At 42.8% G+C, this 26,953-nt stretch overlaps 1 protein-coding gene across 1 annotated transcript in view; it reads left to right on the top strand.

Moving 5' to 3' along the window:
• trappc8 (trafficking protein particle complex subunit 8) overlaps positions 1-26,953 on the top strand; it is a 93,822-nt gene that overhangs the window by 6,075 nt on the left and 60,794 nt on the right. Inside the window, exons 3-10 of the mRNA XM_084163255.1 lie at positions 285-368; positions 7,182-7,271; positions 9,566-9,740; positions 19,307-19,460; positions 22,647-22,755; positions 23,222-23,487; positions 23,840-23,955; positions 26,369-26,519. Coding sequence (XP_084019381.1) covers positions 285-368; positions 7,182-7,271; positions 9,566-9,740; positions 19,307-19,460; positions 22,647-22,755; positions 23,222-23,487; positions 23,840-23,955; positions 26,369-26,519 — 1,145 coding nt within the window. The remainder of the gene's footprint in view (positions 1-284; positions 369-7,181; positions 7,272-9,565; positions 9,741-19,306; positions 19,461-22,646; positions 22,756-23,221; positions 23,488-23,839; positions 23,956-26,368; positions 26,520-26,953) is intronic.

Here is a 26,953-nt window from a genome sequence, read left to right as displayed (position 1 = left end):
GCTAACCTTTTTTCCAAGCTATCTATAGGGCACATTTGTAGGTCAAAGTGGAAGCCATGGTGGTGAGAATGACCCTCTCCAGCAGCTCAGTCTCCTATAATGCTGATCTTCCCTGGTTTTCCCTACAGTGGTCAACTATCTACAATGTGGTATCTACTATGTGATGTATGCTATCTATGATATTGGTACTGTAGATGAGCTATGAGTGGTAAATATCAGTGGGAGATCCTGTACAGATAATGGGATGTTGCTAACACTAGTCCCTGACTCTCTCCCCCCGTCAGATCGCTCTGTTAAAGCTAGCGTCCCCTGGTACAGTGACTGGAGGGACACACTAACGGAACTCAGCACCTCCAAGCATTATACAGGTACCTGTACTCTCACCTCACCTGGCCTCACCTGATCTGACCTCACAATATATAGTGGCCCTACCTCTCCCCCCTCTCTCTTCTCTCCCTTTACAGCTATCCCTCCCTCCGTTCTTCTCTCTCTCCGTAGCATAACTGTGTAGCAGACTGTCCTTCTCTCCTCTCTTGAGTCTTTTCATAGCTGACACTTGTAGCGGACGCTCTCTCTCGCAAGGTGGTGGCGGCTCTGTAGTAGCTTTAGATTTCCATATCAGGGATGTGATTTCTCCTGATCAAAGGCTTTTCTGACATTATCCTCCATTTTTATAATTGAAACTGGCCTATCCTCTAGCCAGAATCCAGAATTTCCTAATTTACTGTCTTGTCCTGATCACATCCCTGCATGTATTTGTGTACTTTACCCTGTACTGTTTGTGTCATAAATGTTCTTGTTATGTGGGTTCAGAAGTTGACTCAAGGCATTAAAGCTAATTTTGATATAATCTTGGTAATGGAACTATCATTTCCCTCGTCCTACACCGAAGAGCACTAAGAACATTAGACTCACAAAATAGCCTCATCATATGTAAAGGATGGCTGTAAAGTTGGGTAATTTAGTCAGTGCTCCTCCGTCTCCCATTTATACACTGAGTGTATAAAACATTAAGAAAACCTGCTCTTTCCATGACAGACTGACCAGGTGAATCCAGGTGAAAGCGATGATCCCTTATTGATCTCACTTTTAAATCCAATTAAATCAGTGTAGATGAAGGGGAGGAGACAGGTTATAGAAGGATTTTAAGCCTTGAGACAATTGAGACATGGATTGTGTGTGTGTGCCATTGACAGGGTGAATGGGCAAGACAAAAGATTGAAGTGCCTTTGAACAGGCGCACCAATTTGTGTCAGGAACTGCAACTCGGCTGAGTTTTTCACGCTCAACAGTTTCCCGTGTGTATCAAGAATGGTCCACCACCCAAAGGACATCCAGCCAACTTGACACAACTGTGGGAAGCATTGGAGTCAACATGGGTCAGCATCCATGTGGATTGTTTTCGCCCCCCTTGTGGAGTCCATGCCCTGACGAATTGAGGCTGTTCTGAGGGCAAAAGGGGGGGGTGCAACTCTATATTAGGAAGGTGTTCCTAATGTTTGGTATACTCAGTGTATATAATTCGCCTATGTCTAAGTCTCAGGATATTAGATATGGTGTCTTTTGTAAGATATCCGCACTTCTGAAACTGCCATAGAGAGGGTTCTCTTGGGGTAGCCAGTGGAAATGGAAGCTACGCTTCCTATCTCAGGGTGGGGAATTGTTTTGAGGGTGAACACACTATGTAATCAGACCAATCATAAGTAATGACCTTTGTGACCGCACTCCTCTTGTAAATCAATCAGTCAATCAACATTTTGTTATGTCAAAGTGCCTTACATTTTTTCAAAAAATTACAACTAAATAAAAATGGTGCCTTAGTCATGCATATACCCCTAATTTGCTATGGTCAACACTCCTGAATCACTCACTCAAGGTTTCCCCTGTAGCCTGTGGCTTTAGTTAGTAGCATACAGACATGGGGTCACATACTATTTGAAATAATTTCTACTACTATTTGAAATACTATTCTTATACTACCAGGAAGAGGAGCTGCTGCCAATGGGGATCCTTAATAAATACAAATAAAAAATACTATTTTAAATAATTTCAAATACTTTGAGCGTTTGCTTTAGTATGCCTGGAGTGCCAGGTGGGCGGGGTTTGCACATTTGGGACTGCTATATTGGTTCCATTGTGCCAGGCAAGCTCAATCAAGCACAGCTAATGTATTTGAAATGGTTTCAAATACTATTTAAACCCATGTATGAGCATTAGGTGCATATAACTCCTGTGTCCTTCTGTTCTCTCTTAATCAGCTTTAACCTGTGGTCCTCTCTGAAAAGTAAGGAATAGGAAATGAGTATGGGTGACACATGGCGTGCTTGTTTGTAAACAAGGTACAACCCACGCTATTAAAAATAACAACCGATCATTCAATGACTAAATTCAGGGTTGGCTAATTTGGCTTAGTACATACACTCCCGTTCAAAAGTTTGGGGTCACTTAGAAATGTCCTTGTTTTTGAAAGAAAAGCAATTTTTTTCCGGGATGCCTACCTTCTAGGCAGAGTTGCAAAGAAAAAGCCATAACTCAGACTGGCCAATAAAAAGAAAAGATTAAGATGGGCAGTCTGAGATATGGCTTTTTCTTTGCAACTCTGCCTAGAAGGTAAGCATCCCGGAGTCGCCTCTTCACTGTTGACGTTGAGACTGGTGTTTGATCTTCATTTTCTTGGCAATTTCTCGCATAGAATAGCCTTCAGTTCTCAGAACAAGAATAGACTGACGAGTTTCAGAAGAAAGTTCTTTGTTTCTAGCCATTTTGAGCCTGTAATCGAACCCACAAATGCTGATGCTCCAGATACTCAACTAGTCTCAAGAAGGCCAGTTTTATTGCTTCTTTAATCAGCACAACAGTTTTCAGCTGTGCTAACATAATTGCAAAAGGGTTTTCTAATGATCAATTAGCCTTTTAAAATGATAAACTTGGATTAGCAAACAGAACGTGCCATTGGAACACAGGACTGATGGTTGCTGATAATGGGCCTATGTAGATATTCCATAAAAAATCAGCCGTTTCCAGCTACAATAGCCATTTACAACATTAACAATGTCTACACTGTATTTCTGATCAATTTGATATTTTAATGGACAAAAAAATTGCTTTTCTTTCGAAAACAATGACATTTCTAAGTGACCCCCAACTTTTGAATGGTAGTGTATATGGCACTAAATGAATTGTGCAGGACAGTGGACACTTAACAATTAAGTGTGAGTTATGCTTGTTTTGACTTGTCAAATTAATGTTTATTCAGGCCTTTGTCTCTACATTTTTCAAAAACGGACCTAGTGTTGTCACGATATCCTGATTTTTATACATCGATACCAGGTTTAGTATCATAATACTCAATACCAAAACGATACAAGATACCGGAACGATACCATGGCAAAAAATAACGAAAGCATATTAGCTAAAGTCACAGAATAATAACTGGGCTTTATTTTTTTTAAACATTGAACAATATGTTGATAACTAGTAGAACAAATATAATATATTCAGTTTCTTGCAAAAAATAAAACACCATATGAAATAACAGAAGAATATCTCAAATGTTCCTTATGCAAAACCATATACAGTGGGGAAAGAAGTATGTAGTCAGCCACCAATTGTGCAAGTTCTCCCACTTAAAAAGATGAGAGGCCTGTAATTTTCATCATAGGTACACGTCAACTATGACAGACAAAATGAGAAAAAGAAAATCCAGAAAATCACATTGTAGGATTTTTAATGAATTTATTTGCAAATTATGGTGGAAAATAAGTATTTGGTCAATAACAAAAGTTTCTCAATACTTTGTTATATACCCTTTGTTGGCAATGACACAGGTCAAACGTTTTCACACACTGTTGCTGGTATTTTGACCCATTCCTCCATGCAGATCTCCTCTAGAGCAGTGATGTTTTGGGGCTGTCGCTGGGCAACACGGACTTTCAACTCCCTCCAAAGATTTTCTATGGGGTTGAGATCTGGAGACTGGCTAGGCCACTCCAGGACCTTGAAATGCTTCTTACGAAGCCACTCCTTCGTTGCCCGGGCGGTGTGTTTGGGATCATTGTCATGCTGAAAGACCCAGCCACGTTTCATCTTCAATGCCCTTGCTGATGGAAGGAGGTTTTCACTCAAAATCTCACGATACATGGCCCCATTCATTCTTTCCTTTACATGGATCAGTCGTCCTGGTCCCTTTGCAGAAAAACAGCCCCAAAGCATGATGTTTCCACCCCCATGCTTCACAGTAGGTATGGTGTTCTTTGGATGCAACTCAGCATTCTTTGTCCTCCAAACACGACGAGTTGAGTTTTTACCAAAAAGTTATATTTTGGTTTCATCTGACCATATGACATTCTCCCAATCCTCTTCTGGATCATCCAAATGCACTCTAGCAAACTTCAGACGGGCCTGGACATGTACTGGCTTAAGCAGGGGGACACGTCTGGCACTGCAGGATTTGAGTCCCTGGCGGCGTAGTGTGTTACTGATGGTAGGCTTTGTTACTTTGGTCCCAGCTCTCTGCAGGTCATTCACTAGGTCCCCCCGTGTGGTTCTGGGATTTTTGCTCACCGTTCTTGTGATCATTTTGACCCCACGGGGTGAGATCTTGCGTGGAGCCCCAGATCGAGGGAGATTATCAGTGGTCTTGTATGTCTTCCATTTCCTAATAATTGCTCCCACAGTTCATTTCTTCAAACCAAGCTGCTTACCTATTGCAGATTCAGTCTTCCCAGCCTGGTGCAGGTCTACAATTTTGTTTCTGGTGTCCTTTGACAGCTCTTTGGTCTTGGCCAGAGTGGAGTTTGGAGTGTGACTGTTTGAGGTTGTGGACAGGTGTCTTTTATACTGATAACAAGTTCAAACAGGTGCCATTAATACAGGTAACGAGTGGAGGACAGAGGAGCCTCTTAAAGAAGAAGTTATAGGTCTGTGAGAGCCAGAAATCTTGCTTGTTTGTAGGTGACCAAATACTTATTTTCCACCATAATTTGCAAATAAATTCATTAAAAATCCTACAATGTGATTTTCTGGAAATAAAATTCTCAATTTGTCTGTCATAGTTGATGTGTACCTATGATGAAAATTACAGGCCTCTCTCATCTTTTTAAGTGGGAGAACTTGCACAATTGGTGGCTGACTAAATACTTTTTTCCCCACTGTATGAGACTGAGCATACGAAATAATTTTACAATGACATCTAAACTGTTTTAAAATATGATTTGATACATATCAGGGTTTATTTGCTCATATGGCCACAATATTTGGTCAAATGACATTCATTACAGCTAAATATTTTAATGTATTAAATGAATAGTTCCAAAACAACATAAAAAAAAACACTTTGAAGCTACTTTCTGAAGCTTCTATATTGCAATAGTCTACACGCAATAGAAATACAATGGAATTTACACAACAAAGTACGATTCCCAGAGTGCATTTCACTTCCCAGGGTGCAATTCTCCACCCAGGGCTGCTGGCTGGCTAGTGGCTACTGCTAGCAAGCCCAGACAAACACGAAGTCTAAATATATTGCTGTCAAGTTATGAGTGCATTTCACATTACTTTAGGGTTGTGTAATCATATAATTCTCACATGAATGTCATGCTGAATATATGTTAATGTCATTGTCACTCAAAAATAATTCAAATGTAGTAGAATAATGACAAAGTTACAATGCAAATGTCATTGTAAAGTAGTTTTTTGTCATTTTGGAACTATGATGTATGATGTTTTTGTTAGAAGAAGCCATGCTGTCGGCATTTTCTCTCTCCTCTCGCTTGCTTCTCAAAAGTTGCTGCCGCTGTGTCAGCTGCATGCACAAGGGCAGCCTGGCTAGCTACTGCCCCCTTGAAATTATTCAGACAAATTACTAGACAGATTTGATCCTCTCAATCAGTATATGACGTGAGACACATTTGGCAGAAGTACCGAAAGTAACACAAATTCTAGTACTGAACCGTTTTTCATGTTCTAGTATCGAAAAAGTACCGATGTTTCGGTATATACCGTGCAACACTAGACTGACCTCATGATTTCTCTGCCATACATTGATTAATGTAAATGTATTACTGCCTAATCTTTTGGAAAATGGACTGGAGCCGAGCCCAGAGGTTTATAGGTTCATCTTCCTCATACTGCTGTTGTGCCTGTGTTCTGCTATAGTAAATGTACTGCTATATAACCAAATTATTGTTTTACTGTCAGTCTTGGTTTAAAGTTTCTCCATCCATAGTCCGATTGAATCTGGGATTCAATGGTCTGTCTTTTGATTTTATTGTCGCTCCTTGCTGTGTAATTTAGGCCTATATTTTAGTTTCTGCCTACGGCATAAGAAATTCTATCAGCGCTGACGAGGAGAGCTGTCCTCTGTCCAGAAACATCTGTGGGTCGTAACAAGGTGTTGGAGTGGGTTGTTGGTTTTAGCGTCCACGCGTAGAGCGAGACACCGGCAGCTCTGTACAGTTCACTTATCAATTGATCTAGTCCAAACACACAGCCTGCTGTGTTTGTGTTGTGATGAATTTGAAGAGCAAGAGAACCAGAGATGATGGAGATGATGGAATTACCGGGATGTGTTCATTAGGTCACACTTTTTTTTAAAGATCACAAGCTTCTTATTGGACAAGTTCCGATAGTACCGGAGTCAGTATGCAGACAACACTATTTCCTCACACTCGCACACATACAGGTGTTACGTTACGTAGTTGATGTCTACACTTGCTTTGATCCTCATTGTCATGTCAACATTACTGACTGCCGCTGGTTGTTCTTCTGAAAATACTGGGTGTATCTCTTGATGACAAATCTAGTCTACAATAAGCAGCATGATGCTCTCTGCATCTCAATGGGGTTTAGGATAAAAGAAGAATCGAGTGCTGGTACAATCCTAACTATCTTTCATCTGGTTAATCATTCATTTATTTCTCTCCCTGAGTATCATTTGTTGTAGCTACGCAATCAGACCCTTCAGCAATCAGTGTGTGTGTGTGTGTGTGTGTCTTGTGTGTCACTTCCCAGCCTCTCCTGGCTGGTTGAGCTGGGTGTGTCTAGACCTCTCTGCAGCTCCCCTGGCTGTAGGCTACAGGTGGGCTCTGTGCAGCTCCACTCTCTCAGGGTTGTGTTGCATGGAGGTGAGGTCTGATTAGAGTGATGTTCTCTCTCTCATCTTGTTGTTGACCTCTCTCCAGCCACGACTCCCTGGTTTGAGGCATACAGAGAGAGCTTCCTCCAGTCGATGCCTGCCTCCGACCATGAGTTCCTCAACCACTACCTCGCCTGTATCCTTCTCTGCTTCAACATACTACAATAAACACTATGATTATGAAAATCAAATCTCAAAATCAAATCATTTCTAGGTAACAATTAAGTACCTTACTGTTTACTTTTTATTACAACAAATTATATATTACCAGTGTGATCATATACAGTGCATTCGGAAAGTATTCAGACCCCTTCGATTTTTCCACATTTTGTTACGTTACAGCCTTATTCTAAAATGGATTAAATAAATAATATTCCTCATCAATCTACACACAGTACCCCATACTGACAAAGCGAAAACAGGTTTTTAGAAATTTTTGCAAATGAATAAAAAAAAAACGGATGCCTTATTTACATAAGTATTCAGACCCTTTGTTATGAGACTCAAAATTGACCTCAGGTGCATCCTGTTTCCATTGATCATCCTTGAGATGTTTCTACAACTTGATTGGAGTCCACCTGTGGTACATTTTAATTGATTGGACATGATTTGGAAAGGCACATACCTGTCTATGTAAGGTCCCACAGTTGACAGTGCATGTCAGAGCAAAAAGCAAGTCATGAGGTCAAAGGAATTGTCCGTAGAGCTCCAAGATAGGATTGTGTCGAGGGACAGAACTGGGGAAGGGTACCAAAAAATGTATGCAGCATTGAAGGTCCCCAAGAACACAATGGCCTCCATCATTCTTAAATGGAAGAAGTTTGGAATCACCAAGACTCTTCCTAGAGCTGGCCAAACTGGGCAATCGGGGGAGAAGGGCCTTGGTCAGGGAGGTGACCAAGAACCCGATGGTCACTCTGACAGAACTCTAGAGTTCCTCTGTGAATATGGGAGAGTCTTCCAGAAGGACAACCATCTCTGCATCACTCCACCAATCAGACCTTTGCTCTGTTCATCTTTCCCTCGATCCTGACTAGTCTCCTAGTCAGTCCCTGCCTCTGAAAAACATCCCCAAAGCATGATGCTGCCACCACCATGCTTCACCGTAGGGATGGTGCCAGGTTTCCTCTAGACGTAAAAGGCACACGAAAGCCCGCTTGGAGTTTGCCAAAAAGTACCTAAAGGACTCTCAGACCATGAGAAACAAGATGATCTGGTCTGATGAAACCAACATTGAACTCTTTGGCCTGAATGCCAAGCGTCATGTCTGGAGGAAACCTGGCACCATCCCTACGGTGAAGCATGGTGGTGGTGGCAGCATCATGCTGTGGGGATGTTTTCCAGAGGCAGGGACTGGGAGACTAGTAAGGATCGAGGGAAAGATGAACGTTACAAAGTACAGAGGGATCCTTGATGAAAACCTGCTCCAGAGCACTCAGAACCTCAGACTGGGGTGAAGGTTCACCTTCCAACAGGACAATGACCCTAAGCACACAGCCAAGACAACGCAGGAGTGGCTTCCGGACAAGTCTCTGAATGTCCTTGAGTGGCCCAGCCAGAGTCCGGACTTGAACCCAATCGAACATCTCCGGAGAGACCTGAAAATAGCTGTTCCGCGATGCTCCCCATCCAACCTGACCGAGCTTGAGATAATCTGCAGAGAAGAATGGGAGAATCTCCCCAAATACATTTACATTTTAGTCATTTAGCAGACGCTCTTATCCAGAGCGACTTACAGGTACACAAATACAGGTGTGCCAAGCGTGTAGCGTCATACACAAGAACACTCAAGGCTGTAATCGCTGCCTAAGGTGCTTCAACAAAGTACTGAGGAAAGGGTCTGAATACTTATGTAAATAAGGTATTTCTGTTTTTAATTCTTTATAAATGTGCAAACATTTCTAAAAACATGTTTTTGCTTTATCATTTAGGGCTATTGTGTGTAGCTTGATGTGGGGGAAAAAAACGATTTAATCCATTTTAGAATAAGGTTGTAATGTAACAATGTGGAAAAAGTAAAGGGGTCTGAATACTTTCCGAATGCACTGTAGCTCACGTTTTTAAATATAATTTTCAAATGATCTGAGAAGAACAACATTGGCAGGGCAATTCAAGAATAGCCAATGTAGCCAATATGCAGTGATAATGTGTTGAGCCTATAACCTACTGCACAAATCTCCGAACTGTTTTTAAAGGTCCAATGCAGCCGTTTGTATCTCAAAATCAAGTCAAAAGACTGTATTTTTGAACAGCTCTTACACTAAAAGGGCATTATCATTTTTCAGTTCATCCCTCTGTCACTCGCCACCTCTTTCCCTTTCTCCTCTATTTTCATCCTTCTCTCTCCCCACCCTTCCTACTCCTCTCATTCTCCTTTCCTTTTGCTGCTCTCTCTCTCTGGTTGTGGTTCCTTGACTGGTGCTCCTGCAGGTCTGTTGGTGGTGTCGTCCAGTGAGGCTGTACCAGTGGAGCAGTTCCTCAAGCTGTCTCAGGAGCAGCACAGGATCCAGCACAATGGAGAGTACACAAACCCCAAGTGGTTCATCCCCAACACACTCAAATACTACGTCCTACTGCACGACATGAGCCAGGGGGATGAACAGAGGTGGGCAATAGACACAAACACACACACATTCACATGCACACACAGACACACACTCACTCACTCACTCACTCTCTCACACACACAAACACACTCTCAGACACACACTCTGACACACACACTCTCAGACAGCCAGGTCTATTACCTCAGCTCTCCTTCTCTTTAATCCATTGATCTCGGCTAACTCTGTGTGTGTGTGTGTGTGACCCTCTGCATAATTAGACAGAAGCAGTAATGAGAAGGTTGTTGACTCTGCTCCCCACCGGCAGTTATGGATTCCAAAATGTTTTTACCAGTACACAACCTTGAATTGAAACCTCACTATTAGCATAACCTTGATGCGTGGATTGAGAATGTATTTTTGACTATGGATCCGTCTCCGTCCGTTCGTACGTACATAAAAAAAAAAAAAAGAGGAATAATCACATTTATTGTCCCCCACAATGAAATCGGGGCGGGGGGGGGGGACGACGACTATGGATCTGTCTCTGTACGTACAGTACAAAAGTTTGGTCACACCTACTCATTCAAGGGTTTTCTTTATTTTTTTGCTATTTTCTACATTGTAGAATAATAAGGAAGACATCAAAACTATGAAATAACACATATGGAATCATGTAGTAACCAAAAAAGTGTTAAACAAATCAAAATATATTTTATATTTGAGATTCTTCAAATAGCCACCCTTTGCCTTTAGGACAGCTTTGAACACTCTCAACCAGCTTCACCTGGAATGCTTTTCCAACAGTCTTGAAGGAGTTCCCACATATGCTGAGCACTTGTTGGCTGCTTTTCCTTCACTCTGCCGTCCGACTCATCCAAAACCATCTCAATTGGGTTGAGATCGGGGGATTGTGGAGGCCTGGTCATCTGATGCAGCACTCCATCACTCTCCTTCTTGATAAAATAGCCCTTACAAAGACTAGAGGTGTGTTCGGTCATTGTCCTGTTTAAAAACAAATGATAGTCCCACTAAGCCCAAACCAGATGGGATGGTGTATCGCTGCAGAATGCTGTGGTAGGCATGCTGGTTAAGTGTGCTTTGAATTCTAAATAAATCACCGACAGTGTCACCAGCAAAGCACCCCCACACCATAACACCACCTCCACCATGCTTTACGGTGGGAACTACACATGCGGAGATCATCCGTTCACCCACACCGCGGTTGGAACCAAAAATCTCAAATTTGGACTCCAGACCAAAGGACACATTTCCAGCGGTCTAATGTCCATTGCTCGTGTTTCTTGGCCCAAGCACGTCTCTTCTTATTATTGGTGACCTTTAGTACATTATTATTTTTTAAAAAACATTTTTAGTCATTTAGCAGACGCTCTTATCCAGAGCGACTTACAGGAGCAATTAGGGTTATGTGCCTTGCTCAAGGGCACATCGATAGATTTTTCACCTAGTCGGCTCGGGGATTAGAACCAGCGACCTTTCGATTACTGGCACAACGCTCTTAACCACTAAGATACCTAGTGGTTTCTTTGCAGCAATTCGACCATGAAGGCCTGATTCACACAGTCCCCTCTGAACAGTTGATGTTGAGATGTGTCTGTGACTTGAACTCTGTGAAGCATTTATTTGGGCTGCAATTTCTGAGGCTGGTAACTCTAATGAACTTATCCTCTGCAGCAGAGGTAACTCTGGTTCTGCCATTCCTGTGGCGGTCCTCATGAGAGCCAGTTTCATCATAGCGCTTGATGGTTTTTGCGACTGCACTTGAAGAAACTTTAAAAGTTCTTGAAATGTTCCGTATTGACTGACCTTTATCTATCAATCAATCAATCAATTTTATTTTATATAGCCCTTCTTACATCAGCTAATATCTCGAAGTGCTGTACAGAAACCCAGCCTAAAACCCCAAACAGCTAGTAATGCAGGTGTAGAAGCACGGTGGCTAGGAAAAACTCCCTAGAAAGGCGAAAACCTAGGAAGAAACCTAGAGAGGAACCAGGCTATGAGGGGTGGCCAGTCCTCTTCTGGCTGTGCCGGGTGGAGATTATAACAGAACCATGCCAAGATGTTCAAAAATGTTCATAAGTGACAAGCATGGTCAAATAATAATCAGGAATAAATCTCAGTTGGCTTTTCATATCCGATCATTAAGAGTTGAAAACAACAGGTCTGGGACAGGTAGGGGTTCCATAACCGCAGGCAGAACAGTTTAAACTGGAATAGCAGCAAGGCCAGGCGGACTGGGGACAGCAAGGAGTCACCACGGCCGGTAGTCCCGACGTATGGTCCTAGGGCTCAGGTCTCTCAGTTGGCTTTTCATAGCCGATCATTAAGAGTTGAAAACAGCAGGTCTGGGACAGGTAGGGGTTTCGTAGCCGCAGGCAGAACAGTTGAAACTGGAATAGCAGCAAGGCCAGGCGGACTGGGGACAGCAAGGTGTCATCATGCCCGGTAGTCCTGACGTATGGTCCTAGGGCTCAGGTTCTCAGAGAGAAAGAGAGAACGAGAGAATTAGAGAGAGCATACTTAAATTCACACAGGACACTGGATAAGACAGGAGAAGTACTCCAGGTATAACCAACTAACCCCAGCCCCCCGACACATAAACTACTGCAGCATAAATACTGGAGGCTGAGACAGGAGCGGTCCGGAGACACTGTGGCCCCATCCGAAGAAACCCCCGGACAGGGCCAAACAGGAAGGATATAACCCCACCCACTCCGCCAAAGCACAGCCCCCGCACCACTAGAGGGATATCCCCAACCACCAACTTACAATCCTGAGACAAGGCCGAGTATAGCCCACAGAGGTCTCCACCACAGCACAAACCAAGGGGGGGGGCGCCAACCCAGACAGGAAGATCACGTCAGTAACTCAACCCACTCAAGTGACGCACCCCTCCCAGGGACGGCATGAAAGAGCACCAGCAAGCCAGTGACTCAGCCCCTGCAACAGGGTTAGAGGCAGAGAACCCCAGTGGAGAGGGGAACCGGCCCGGCAGAGACAGCAAGGGCTGTTCGTTGCTCCAGCCTTTCCGTTCACCTTCACACTCCTGGGCCAGACTACACTCAATCATATGACCTACTGAAGAGATAAGTCTTCAGTAAAGACTTAAAGGTTGAGACCGAGTCTGCGTCTCTCACATGGGTAGGCAGACTGTTCCATAAAAATGGAGATCTATAGGAGAAAGCCCTGCCTCCCGCTGTTTGCTTAGAAATTCTAGGGACAATTAGGAGGCCTGCGTCTTGTGACCGTAGCGTACGTATTGGTATGTACGGCAGGACCAACTCGGAAAGATAGGTAGGAGCAAGCCCATGTAACGCTTTATAGGTTAACAGTAAAACCTTGAAATCAGCCCTTGCCTTAACAGGAAGCCAGTGTAGGGAAGCTAGCACTGGAGTAATATGATCAAATTTCTTGGTTCTAGTCAGGATTCTAGCAGCCGTATTTAGCACTAACTGAAGTTTATTTAGTGCTTTATCCGGGTAGCCGGAAAATAGAGCATTGCAGTAGTCTAACCTAGAAGTAACAAATGCATGGATTAATTTTTCTGCATCATTTTTGGACAGAAAATTTCTGATTTTTGCAATGTTACGTAGATGGAAAAAAGCTGTCCTTGAAACAGTCTTGATATGTTCGTCAAAAGAGAGATCAGGGTCAAGAGTAACGCCTAGGTCCTTCACAGTTTTATTTGAGACGACTTTACAACCATCAAGATGAATTGTCAGATTTAACAGAAGATCTCTTTGTTTCTTGGGACCTAGAACAAGCATCTCTGTTTTGTCCGAGTTTAAAAGTAAAAAGTTTTCAGCCATCCACTTCCTTATGTCTGAAACACAGGCTTCTAGCGAGGGCAATTTTGGGGCTTCACCATGCTTCATTGAAATGTACAGCTGTGTGTCATCCGCATAGCAGTGAAAGTTAACATTATGTTTTCGAATAACATCCCCAAGAGGTAAAATATATAGTGAAAACAATAGTGGTCCTAAAACGGAACCTTGAGGAACACCGAAATGTACAGTTGATTTGTCGGAGGACAGACCATTCACAGAGACAAACTGATATCTTTCCGACAGGTAGGATCTAAACCAGGCCAGAACTTGTCCGTGTAGACCAATTTGGGTTTCCAGTCTTGAAGTAATGATGGGCTGTCGTTTCTCTTTGCTTATTTGAGCTGTTCTTGCCATAATATGGACTTGGTCATTTACCAAATAGGGCTATCTTCTGTATACCACCCCTACCTTGTCACAACACAACCGATTGGCTCAAACGCATTAAGAAGGAAATAAATTCCACAAATTAACTTTTAAGAAGGCACACCTGATAATTAAAATGCATTCCAGGTGACTACCTCTTGAAGCTGGTTGAGAGAATGCCAAGTGTGTGCAAAGCTGTCATCAATGCAAAGGGTGGCTACTTTGAAGAATCTCAAATATAAAATAAATTTTGATTTGTTTAACACTTTCTTGGTTACTACATGGTTCCATATGTGTTATTTCATAGTTTTGATGTCTTCACTATCATTATACAATGTAGAAAGTAGTAAAAATAAAGAAAAACCCTTGAATGAGTAGGTGTGTCCAAACTTTTGCTGGTAGTGTTCGTTAGTCACACACGATATCTCAGACACCGCTGGCCTGATTTTGACAAATTCTTGGGTGAATGATGGGTCTTGCCATGGACAGCTAACATTTACAAAATTACACTGATTGGCCCAAGGGGGGCGTTATAGTAATCAACTGAACTTTTGCTAAGTATATCTCCTGTCCCGTTTGAGCTACAGTCATGAAATTGTGTACATATATGCAGCCCTTCATGACAAACAAGTTTCCCCATAAGGACCTATAAGCTCCGCCCATTGATTTCCAGCGAGAGGGATTTTTATTTTAAAAAATTATTCTCGTTAATCCATGCAACATAAATTTGAATAATTGTCACTAATTGGCCCAAGGGGGGGTGCTGCATCATTTGTGGGGGATTACATTTTTACTGTTGCCTTATTTTTCATTGTGTTTTTCAAGTTTTCACCTCACTGTAAACCAGTTGTCACCAACCGAGCGACTGGCCGATCTCCAAGGCTTTCCTAGTCTATCCCCAAACATTCCTGTAAAAAGCCCAATGATAAAGCTTTACGTTCCAATTTTTTTTATTCGGTCCAGGCTGTTTGTGGTAGGTGTACTTGATTCAGCGGCTCTGCGCGCTGGGTAATTGAAGTGTTCCCATTTTGAACCATTTAATGTGTCTGAAGGTACAAACTCCACCTACCCGGCGCGCCCTGGAGAGCAAATCATGTGCACCTATAGGCCTACACCTGGCCAATTGGATAGTTCGGATCACCGTGTCTGCACTCCGCATCTTCCACGAGCCCTTAGCGAAGTTGATAGTCGACTCTACTGTGTAAGATTTCAAAACGTTAAAAAAAAAACATGACTAGAGAGAGACTGCCTCAAGTAATACAACAAATATATATATTACCAGTGTGATCATATACCTCACGTTTTGAAATATAATTTTTAAATGGTCTAAGAATAACAACATTGGCAAGGCAATTCATGAATAATGTGATTATGTGTTGAGCCTATAGCCTACTGCACAAACCTCATTGGTACAAAACTGTTTTTAAAAGGTCCAATGCAGCCGTTTTTGATCTAAAAATCAAATCATTTCTGGGTAACAATTAAATACCTTACTGTTTATTTTATTATTTTATTAAAACTGGAAAAAATTAACAAAAACAGCTTCTTAGCAAAGAGCAATTTCTCAAGCAAGAATTTTATTAGGACTGTCTGGGAGTGGTTTGTGTGGGGAGGGGAAAACAATCTGTTATTGGCAGAGGTTTGGAATTTATTGGTCTATTAACTCATTTACTGTGGCAGACCAAAACTCCATCCCACCAAAACAGGCTGAAATTTCAGACTGTCTTTTCAAACAGCTCTTACACTAAAAGGTTATTATCATCATTTTCACAATTTCACAGTATTATTCCAACCTCCTAGTGTGGAAATACAGTGCCATCAAAGTATTCACGCCCTTTGAATTTTTCAGATATTTTTTTTGTGTTACTAGGTGAGATTAAAATGTATTAAATTGTCATTTTTTGTCAACGATCTACACAAAATTAATGCCGAAGTGGAATTTTTTTCTGAACATTTGTAAAACAAAAAACACACAATAAAACCACTATCTTCATTACATACAGTGGGGAGAACAAGTATTTGATACACTGCCGATTTTGCAGGTTTTCCTACTTACAAAGCATGTAGAGGTCTGTAATTTTTATCATAGGTACACTTCAACTGTGAGAGACGGAATCTAAAACAAAAATCCAGAAAATCACATTGTATGATTTTTAAGTAATTAATTTGCATTTTATTGCATGACATAAGTATTTGATACATCAGAAAAGCAGAACTTAATATTTGGTACAGAAACCTTTGTTTGCAATTACAGAGATCATACGTTTCCTGTAGGTCTTGACCAGGTTTGCACACACTGCAGCAGGGATTTTGGCCCACTCCTCCATACAGACCTTCTCCAGATCCTTCAGGTTTCGGGGCTGTCGCTGGGCAATACGGACTTTCAGCTCCCTCCAAAGATGTTCTATTGGGTTCAGGTCTGGAGACTGGCTAGGCCACTCCAGGACCTTGAGATGCTTCTTACGGAGCCACTCCTTAGTTGCGCTGGCTGTGTGTTTCGGGTCATTGTCATGCTGGAAGACCCAGCCACGACCCATCTTCAATGCTCTTACTGAGGGAAGGAGGTTGTTGGCCAAGATCTCGCCATACATGGCCCCATCCATCCTCCCCTCAATACGGTGCAGTCGTCCTGTCCCCTTTGCAGAAAAGCATCCCCAAAGAATGATGTTTCCACCTCCATGCTTCACGGTTGGGATGGTGTTCTTGGGGTTGTACTCATCCTTCTTCTTCCTCCAAACACGGCGAGTGGAGTTTAGACCAAAAAGCTCTATTTTTGTCTCATCAGACCACATGACCTTCTCCCATTCCTCCTCTGGATCATCCAGATGGTCATTGGCAAACTTCAGACGGGCCTGGACATGCGCTGGCTTGAGCAGGGGGACCTTGCGTGCGCTGGAGGATTTTAATCCATGACGGCGTAGTGTGTTACTAATGGTTTTCTTTGAGACTGTGGTCCCAGCTCTCTTCAGGTCATTGACCAGGTCCTGCCGTGTAGTTCTGGGCTGATCCCTCACCTTCCTCATGATCATTGATGCCCCACAAGGTGAGATCTTGCATGGAGCCCCAGACCGAGGGTGATTGACCGTCATCTTGAACTTCTTCCATTTTCTAATAATTGCGCCAACAGTTGTTGCCTTCTCACCAAGCTGGTTGCCTATTGTCCTGTAGCCCATCCCAGCCTTGTGCAGGTCTACAATTTGATCCCTGATGTCCTTACACAGCGCTCTGGTCTTGGCCATTGTGGAGAGGTTGGAGTCTGTTTGATTGAGTGTGTGGACAGGTGTCTTTTATACAGGTAACGAGTTCAAACAGGTGCAGTTAATACAGGTAATGAGTGGAGAACTGGAGGTCTTCTTAAATAAAAATAAATAAAATGCAAATTAATTACTTAAAAATCATACAATGTGATTTTCTGGATTTTTATTGTAGATTCCGTCTCTCACAGTTGAAGTGTACCTATGATAAAAATTACAGACCTCTACATGCTTTGTAAGTAGGAAAACCTGCAAAATCGGCAGTGTATCAAATACTTGTTCTTCCCACTGTAAGTATTCAACCCCCTAAGTCAATACATGTTAGAGTCACCTTTGGCAGCTATATCAAGTTGAGTTGTGGATCACTGCTAGATAGCCAATTTCAGGTCTTGCCATAGATTTTCAAGCTGGTTTTTAAGTCAACTGTAACTAGGTTACTTAGGAACATTCAATGTCATTTTGGTAAGCAACTCCAGTGCATAGTTGGCCTTGTGTTTTAGGTTATTGTCCTGCTGAAAGGTGAATTTGTCTCCCAGTGTCTGTTGGAAAGCAGACTGAAACAGGTTTTACTCAATGATTTTGCCTGTGCTTAGCTCTATTACATTTCTTTTTATCCTTAAAAACTCTGTAGTCCTTGCCAATGACAAGCATACCCATAACATGATGCAGCCACCACCATGCTTGAAAATATGAGGAGTGGTACTCAGTGATGTTGGATTTGCCCCAAACACAATGCTTTGTATTCAGGACATACAGTGCTTTCGGAAAGTATTCAGACCCCTTGACTGTTTCCACATTTTGTTACGTTAGAGCCTTATTCTGAAATTGATTAAATAAATGCAAATCCTCATCAATCTACACACAATACCCCATAATGACAAAGTGAAAACAAGTTTAGACATTTTTGCAAATGTATTAAAAATAGGAAACAGAATTACCTCATTTACGTAAATATTCAGACCCTTTGCTATGAGACTCAAAATTGATTTCAGGGCCTTGGTCAGGGAGGTGACCAAGAACCCGATGGTCACTCTGAAAGAGCTCCAGAGTTCCTCTGTGGAGATGGGAGAACCTTCCAGAAGGACAACCATCTCTACAGCACTCCACCAATCAGGCCAGATGGAAGCCACTCCTCAGTAAAAGGCACATGACATCCTGCTTGGAGTTTGCCAAAAGGCACCTAAAGGACTCAGACCATGACAAACAAGATTCTCTGGTCTGATGAAACCATGATTGAACTCTTTGGCCTGAATACCAAGCGTCACGTCTGGAGGAAACCTGGCACCATGCCTACGGTGAAGCATTGTGGTGGCAGCATCATGCTGTGGGGATGGTTTTCAGCGGCAGAGACTGGGAGGCTAGTCAGGATCGAGGGAAAGATGAACGGAGCAAAGTACAGAGAGATCCTTGATGAAAACCTGCTCCAGAGCGCTCAGGACCTCAGACTGGGGTTAAGGTCCACCTTCCAACAGGACAACGACCCTAAGCACACAGCCAAGACAACACAGGAGTGGCTTTGGGACAACTCTCTGAATGTCCTTGAGTGGCCCAGCCAGAGCCCAGACTTGAACCCGATCGAACATCTCTGGAGAGACCTGAAAATAGCTGTGCAGCGACGCTCCCCATCCAACCTGACAGAGCTTGAGAGGAACTGCAGAGAAGAATGGGAGAAACTCTCCAAGTACAGGTGTGCCAAGCTTGTAGCATCATACCCAAGAAGACCCAAGGCTGTATTCGCTGCCAAAGGTGCTTCAACAAAGTACTGAGTAAAGGGTCTGAATACTAATGTAAATGTAACATTTAATTTTGCTAACATTTCTTAACCTCTTTTTGCTTTGTCATTATGGGGTGTTTTGTGTAGATTTATGAGGGGGAAAAAACAATTGAATCCCTTTTAGAATAAGGCTGTAATGTAACAAAATGGAAAAAGTCAATGGGTCTGAATACTTTCCGAATGCACTGTATATCAAACAAAGAAAAATCACGTTTTTTACTGCACTGGGCCTTTAAAAGTTTAATGTTGCATAGGCTTACGTTTTTTTTAATGGTTTTTTTTCGACCTGCATTTTGAATCAGAAGGTTGGTGACCACTGCTGTAAACTGTTAATGCGTCATTCTTTGCCTGTGATTGTATATATTTTTTCTCTCTTGTGCTCTCAGAGCTGACTCTGTGTATGAGGATATGAAGCAGAGGTATGGTGCTCAGGGTTGTTACCTGCTGAAGATCAACTCTCGTACAGCAGCAGTAGGAGCAGACGAACAGATACCGGACCCATGGAGCCAATACCTTAACAAGAGCAGCCTGCAAAGCCAGGTACAGTAGAGTCCAGAACATTTTCCAAGTATCTAATTGTCAGTTGCTAATATACAGTAGCAGATAACTGACCGTACCATTGTCGGGTTCATTAGGACACTTCGCAAAGGAAAAGGAGTGTTGCTTATTGGACAAGTTCAGCTAGTACCTTCACGTTTTACTCCGTTTCAGAGCACTTTCTTCTAGAGCCCGACCGATAAATGGATTGACTGATATTATCGGCCGATATTAGCCTTTCACATAAATATTTGTATCGGTCTTTATTACACAGATAAAGTGCCGATATTATATACATAGAATTAACAAATAAGTTTGCTAATTTGTGGTCATTCTTTGAATTGTTCAATGGTTGCCTGAAGAGGGCGCCCTACGAGCTGCTCACTGAACATCATTCAGCCCGTAAGTCACCAAGCAAGCAGCCCTGTCCTCGTCACATGCTCACTTGGTTAACATTAGCTGGCTAGCTAGCCAGCAATGTAGTTAGGGTATATCTAGCCAGCAAGGGGGTTAGCCTAGCTAGCTAGCAATCGGTGCTACTTATATACAAACATTGGACTGGCGCCAAAGTGAACACTGAATCCTTGATACAAAAACAACACTCTTACTGTCTAGGCGTATTATGTTCGCTAGTTGGCTTATTTAGTTATTTTCCTAAATTTGCATAATGCAAAAAGCACGACCGTTGGCGCAGATCTATCATTCAGGCCGTGTGCTTGCATTAATGATGAGATAAGATTGTTTGTTAACTAGCAGCGAAATTTGAACGTGTCTGACTAAAAACAATGCGGCAAGAATTTTCCTGCATGAACGTACTCGGCGCATGCCATTTTCAGTTGAAATATATAGCTAATATATTTTATATTGAGTAAGTGTAATTTACATTATGGTTTCAGTAAGAAAACATTTTCGTAATGAACTGCGAGTGTATGCTTGTTATAACAAGCTCTCATTGTGAGGTTGCCATAAAGTGTTTCTTTACATGTCCTTGTTGTAAAGCACTGTAGTGAATCTACTCAATACAAATGCTGATGCTCACATCTATTGGTGACATTACGAACTGCATCTTACTGCGTTTCACTGCATAGTTTGTGAACAGGGCAGTTTTAGATTTACTTTGAGACAAAGTTTAATTCATTCAGCCCTTCTTGTTTATTAGTGTGCTTGTGGGGCTTCAGTACGAACACTTCTACATTTTTATCCACTGCCATAGATAGACAAATCTTTACGTTTGACAGAAAGTAAACTGAACAAGTTTTTTGTATTTATAGAGGGTATACAGTGCATTCTGGAAGTATTCAGACCCCTTCACTTTTTCCCAAAAAATTTACATTACAGCCTTATTCTAAAATTGATTAAATACTTTTTTCCCCTCATCAAGCTACACGCAATACCATATAATGACAAAGCAAAAATAGTTTTTATAAATTTTTTCAAATATTACATTTACATATGTATTCAGAACCTTTACTCTGTACTTTGTTGAAGCACCTTTGGCAGCGATTACAGCCTTGAGTCTTCTTGGGTATGACGTTACAAGCTTGGCACACCTGTATTTGGGGAGTTTCTCCCAGTTTTCTCTGCAGATCCTCTCAAGCTCTGTCAGGTTGGATGGGGTGTGTCGCTGCACAGCTATTTTCAGTTCTCTCCAGAGATGGTCGATCGGGTTCAAGTCCGGGCTCTGGCTGGGCCACTCAAGGACATTCAGAGACTTGTCCCGAAGACGCACCTGCGTTGTCTTGGCTGTGTGCTTAAGGTCGTTGTCCTGTTGGAAGGTGAACCTTAACCCCAGTCTGAGGTCCTGAGCGCTCTGGAGCAGGTTTTCATCAAGGATCTTTCAGTACTTTTCTCCATTCATATTTCCCTCGATCCTGACTAGTCTCCCAGTCCCTGCCGCTGAAAAACATCCCCACAGCATGATGCTGCCACCACCATGCTTCACTGTCGGGATGGTGTCAAGTTTCCTCCAGACTTGACACTTGGCATTCAGGCCAAAGAGGTCAATCTTGGTTTCATCAGACCAGAGAATCTTGTTTCTTATGGTCTGAGAGTCCTTTCGGTGCCTTTTGGCAAACTACAAGCGGGATGTCATGGACCTTATACTAAGGAGTGGCTTCCGTCGGGCCACTCTACCATAAAGGCCTAATTGGTGGAGTGCTGCAGAGATGGTTGTCCTTCTGGAAGATTTTCCCATCTTCACAGAGGAACTCTGGAGCCATGTCAGAGTGACCATCAAGTTCTTGGTCACCTCCCTGACCAAGGCCCTTCTCCCCCGATTGCTCAGTTTGGCCAGGCGGCCAGCTCTAGGAAGAGTCTTGGTGGTTCCAAACTTCTTCCGTTTAAGAATGATGGAGGCCACTGTGTTCTTGGTGACCTTCAATGCTGCAGATTCTTTTTTGTTACCTTTCCCCAGATCTGTACCTCAACACAATCCTGTCTCGGAGCTGTACGGACAATTCCTTCGACCTCATGGCTTGGTTTTTGCTCTGACATGAGCTGTCAACTGTGGGACCTTACATAGACAGGTGTGTGCCTTTCCAAATCATGTCCAGTCAATTGAATTTACCACAGGTGGACACCAATGAAGTTGTAGAAACATCTCAAGGATGATCAATGGAGACAGGATGTACTTGAGCTCAGTTTTGAGTCTCATAGAAAAGGGTCTTAGTACTTATGTAAAAAATAATAATAATAATAATATTCTTTTTTATACATTTGCAAAAATGTCTAAACCTGTTTTCGCTTTGTCATTATGGGATATTGTGTGTAGATTAAGGAGGAACAAAATTAATGTTATACATTTTTTGAAATAAGGCTGGAATGTAAGAATGTGGAAAAAGTCAAGGGGTCTGAATATTTTCCAAATGCACTGAAGTTTATTTTTGGTGGTTATCAAGTAAACCACAAATACAATGTTCTTAATTATAATTTTAATATTTAGTTAAGGAATGATCATTTAGAGTATCTGTTAATCATTTTGAACACAATTTGTGATAAGGTCTGTTTTTCATTCCACCTCTAAAAAAACATACATAGGCAGGTATATCGGTAATCGGTGACTATTGCCTCCCTAAAATCGGTATCAGTATCGGACCCTAAAATCCCATATCGGTCAGGCTCTACTTTCTTCAGTTTCGTGCCTATTGAACATGACCCATATATTGTCATGTTTGCTCCTGGCTGTTCTAGGATCAGTCTGAGGAGCCAGCCCCAGCCCCTGTAGTGGTGAACAACACGGCTGTAGAGAACAATGTAGGAGGAACACCAGAGATGGACGGACATGACTCAGCAGAGAATGGTGAGCTTAGCCACTTAGCAATACTCAGAAGCTGAAGATTTCATATCATTAGCCATTCCTCAACTCTGACTGAACATACACATACTTGTGGTCCTGTGTGGCTCAGTTGAACAGAGCTTGGCGCTAGCAACTCCAAGGTTGTTGGTTCAGTGCGATTGCATATCAATAAAAAAACATTTCAAAGATGTGTAAAATACACATTTTGTATGTGTGAAACCTCTTCTCCACCTCTGTTGTTTGTCCGACTCATTCTCCCTTACTGAGAGATTGATGACAGATCAAGAAAGACACTGCTGTAGTTGAATTATTTAATCCAGTTGGAGAAACTATGCTCATTACTAATCCATCTGAAGCATGTATGGGTTGACAATGTATTGTTTATTCAGATGTAGTTTCCATGAAGTCTGGACACACACCCTCATTTCAAGTGTGCCTAGGTTCTTGACAATGTTTTGTTGTTTATCAGACGGAGTCTCGATCAACAGTCTGGACAACACCCACCCTCTCCAGCTGGACACGGCCAGTGACACGCCCGGTAGCCTGGACTCCCTCAGGGCCGTCGCCGTGGAAACCAAGACTACGACAGTCTACACGGGAGTGGCGGCGGGCACCAGCCATGGTGCGTGTCTAACGCTTAAAGACCATGACCGCCTCAGACTATTCATCCAGGAGTTTACCTTCAGGGGACTACTGCCTCACATAGAGAAGAACATCAGACAGCTCAATGACCAGGTAGACACACACACACACACACACACACACACACACACACACACAATGACCATGAGACCGCTTCGCGACCGCGTATACACAGGCTCAGGTAGTATAATATTACCACTGTGTTGTCTTGTATTGTCATATTTATTGGTAACTGTCCCCTGATTGATGCCATATCTAAGCAAATGTACTTTCTGTCAGATTGTGTATTGATTAATCAGTCAGGGTGTATTGACACAAAAACTGCAAAATCCTAGAGGGACTGATTAATGATAGATGGACACGATCAATTATATGGCCTTAGGCATTCTAATGATCGGATCGCATTCTTTCTCTCTCTCTCTCCCTCCTTCCCCTCCCTCTGTAGCTGGTCTCCAGGAAAGGCTTGAGTCGCTCTCTGTTCTCAGCCACTAAGAAGTGGTTTGGAGGAGGGAAAGTTCCAGAGAAGAGTATCGCTGAACTGAAGAACACTTCCGGCCTTCTGTAAGTACATCACCCTCCTTCTCCTCCTTTTCTCCGTTCCCTTCCTCCTCTTCATCTACATCAGGGATGGGCAACTGGTGGCCAGCGGATCTTTTTTTTTGGGAACTCAGTCGGTGTCTCAACTTACTTTTGAGAGTTAGAATAGTAGAATACACAATGTGCAATTTGGAAATTTAGTTTCACATCAGCAGTTTCTCCTGTTATGTCAGGGGGGCCCAACAAAATGTCACTTAGGGCCCCCAATAGGCTAGGGCCGGCTCTGTATGGATGTGGGTACGCAGACCCGCTAGGCACTGTGGCTCTTCATGATGAGTTCAGATTTTTTTGTTGCCCCCACTACATCAAAGTTGCCCATCCCTGTTCTACATCACCATTAGCAAGGAGGTTTTCCAGTTAGTAAGTGGCAATACTATAGCTATCACATTTCTCACTAACCAGTGCTTTGAAAGATTGCAATGTCCTCTCATTAAGAGATTACACCTTGGATCCTACTGTATGTCTGGTACATACGGTATGAACACAATCACACATTTACTGAGTTCAACCATCCATGTGTCCAATTAGAGGTGCAGGTGTCCAATCAGAGGTGCAGAATAGGAGGATAGAGAGAGAGAACTCCTCAAAGATTAGCTGTAGGCTTTCACCGAAGACAGTGTATATTCGGAAAGTATTCAGACCTCTTGACTTTTTCCACATTTTGTAACGTTACAGCCTTATTCTAAAATTGATTAAATCGTTTTTCCCCTCATCTACACACAAAAACCCATAATGATGAAGCAAAAATAGGTTTTTAGAAATTTTTGCAAATGTATAAAAAAAATTAAAACAGAAATACCTTATTTATGTAAGTATTCAGACCCTTTACTCAGTACTTTGTTGAAGCACCTTTGGCAGCGATTACAGCCTTGAGTCTTCTTGGGTATGACGCTACACGCTTGGCACACCTGTCTTAGGGGAGATTCTCCCATTCTCTCAAGCTGTGTCAGGTTGGAGGGGGGGCATCGCGGCACAGCTATTTTCAGGTCTCTCCAGAGATGTTAAATTGGGTTTAAGTCCATACTCTGGCTGGGCCACTCCTGTGTTGTCTTGGCTGTGTGCTTAAGGTCGTTGTCCTGTTGGAAGGTGAACCTTACCCCAGTCTGAGGTTCTGAGTGCTCTGGAGCAGGTTTTCGTCAAGGATCTCTCTGTACTTTGCTCCGTTCATCTTTCCCTCGATCCTTACTAGTCTCCCAGTCCCTGCCGCTGAAAAACATCCCCACAGCATGATGCTGCTCCCACCATGCTTCACTGTAGGGATGGTGCCAGGTTTCCTCAGGCCAAAGAGTTCAATCTTGGTTTCATTAAATTAGAGAATCTTGTTTTTCAAGGTCAGAGAGTCCTTTAGGTGCCTTTTGGCAAACTCCAAGCGGGCTGTCATGTGCCTTTTACTGAGGAGTGGCTTCCGTCAGGCCACTCTACCATAAAGGCCTGATTGGTAGAGTGCTGCAGAGATGTTTGTCCTTCTGGAAAGTTCTCCCATCTCCACAGAGGAACTCTGGAGCTCTGTCAGAGTGACCATTGGGTTCTTGGTCACCTCCCTGACCAAGGCCCTTCTCCCCCGATTACTCAGTTTGGCTGGGCGGCCAGCTCTAAGAAGAGTCTTGGTGGTTCCAAACTTCTTCAATTTAAGAATGATGGAGACCACGGTGTTCTTGGGGACCTTGAATGCTGCAGACATTTTTTGTTACCCTTCCCCAGATCTGTGCCTCAACACAATCCTGTCTCAGCGCTCTACGGACAATTCCTTTGACCTCACGGCTTGGTTTTTGCTCTGACATGCATTGTCAACTGTGGGACCTTATATAGTCAGGTGTGTGCCTTTCCAAATCATGTCCAATCGATTGAATTTACCACAGGTGGAAACCAATCAAGTTGTAGAAACAGCTCAAGGATGATCAATGGAAACAGGATGCACCTGAGCTCAATTTTGGGTCTCATAGCAAAGGGTTTGAATACTTATGTAAATAAGGTATTTCTGTTTTTTATTTTTGATACATTTACACACATTTCTAAAAACCTTTTTTCGCTTTGTCATTATTGGGTATTGTGTGTAGATTGAGTATTTTTATTTATTTAATCCATTTTAGAATAAGGCTGTAACATAACAAAATGTGGAAAAAGTCAAGGACTCTGAATACTTTCCGAATGCACTGTACAGTTTGCAGATTTTGCTGCGTCCCAAATGGCACCCTATTCACTATAGTGGACTACTTTTGACCAGAGCTCTATGGGCCCTGGTCAAACGTATTGCTGTAAATAGGGAATAGGGTGTTATTTGAGTCTCAGACTTGGAATGGTTCTGGATGGTGTTTTCTAACACCTCCACCTGTACCTCAGCTGAGTATGTGAACTCTGCCCTGTGTGATTTCATCAGTTATCCCCCAGAAGCCCCTGAGCTGCAGATCAGGAAGATGGCTGACCTGTGTTTCCTGGTTCAGCACTATGAGCTGGCCTACAGCTGCTACCACACGGCCAAGAAGGACTTCCTATCTGACCAGGCCATGCTCTACGCCGCTGGGGCACTGGTGAGAACACACACACAAAGGGAGAGAGAGAGATGACGAGCGTACGCGTGCACACACACACACACTCAGAGAACCTACACACATAAACACACATGTGCATACTGTACACACGCTCACACACGCAGTACATTGTCATGAAGGTAGTGAACAGTTTTGCAGAAAGGACACAGCAGGAGCTAAGGTTCAGGTGCCAGAAGGTTGGTGCTAAGCAGCAGTAGCACCCGCAGTACAATACTGAGGCTGAGGCTGAGCACACGCACACCAATCTAACCTGCACCTCTGAAGGATGTCAACAAAACAAGAGTCCTGAGTGTTTGTACTCTTGGAGCCCTGAGCAGTGGGGTATCTACCACAGCAGACTAGACAGAGGCAATGTGAAGTTTGTCCTAGCATCCCGCTGTGTTAGCCATGAGGCGTGGCCGCATCGTTATCTG

The sequence above is a fragment of the Coregonus lavaretus genome (assembly GCF_964263955.1).
Source record: "Coregonus lavaretus genome assembly, chromosome: 6".
Taxonomy (NCBI): Eukaryota; Metazoa; Chordata; class Actinopteri; order Salmoniformes; family Salmonidae; genus Coregonus; species Coregonus lavaretus.
The sequence above is the reverse complement of the archived record's forward strand: the minus strand, read 5'-3'. Positions and strand labels throughout refer to the sequence as shown.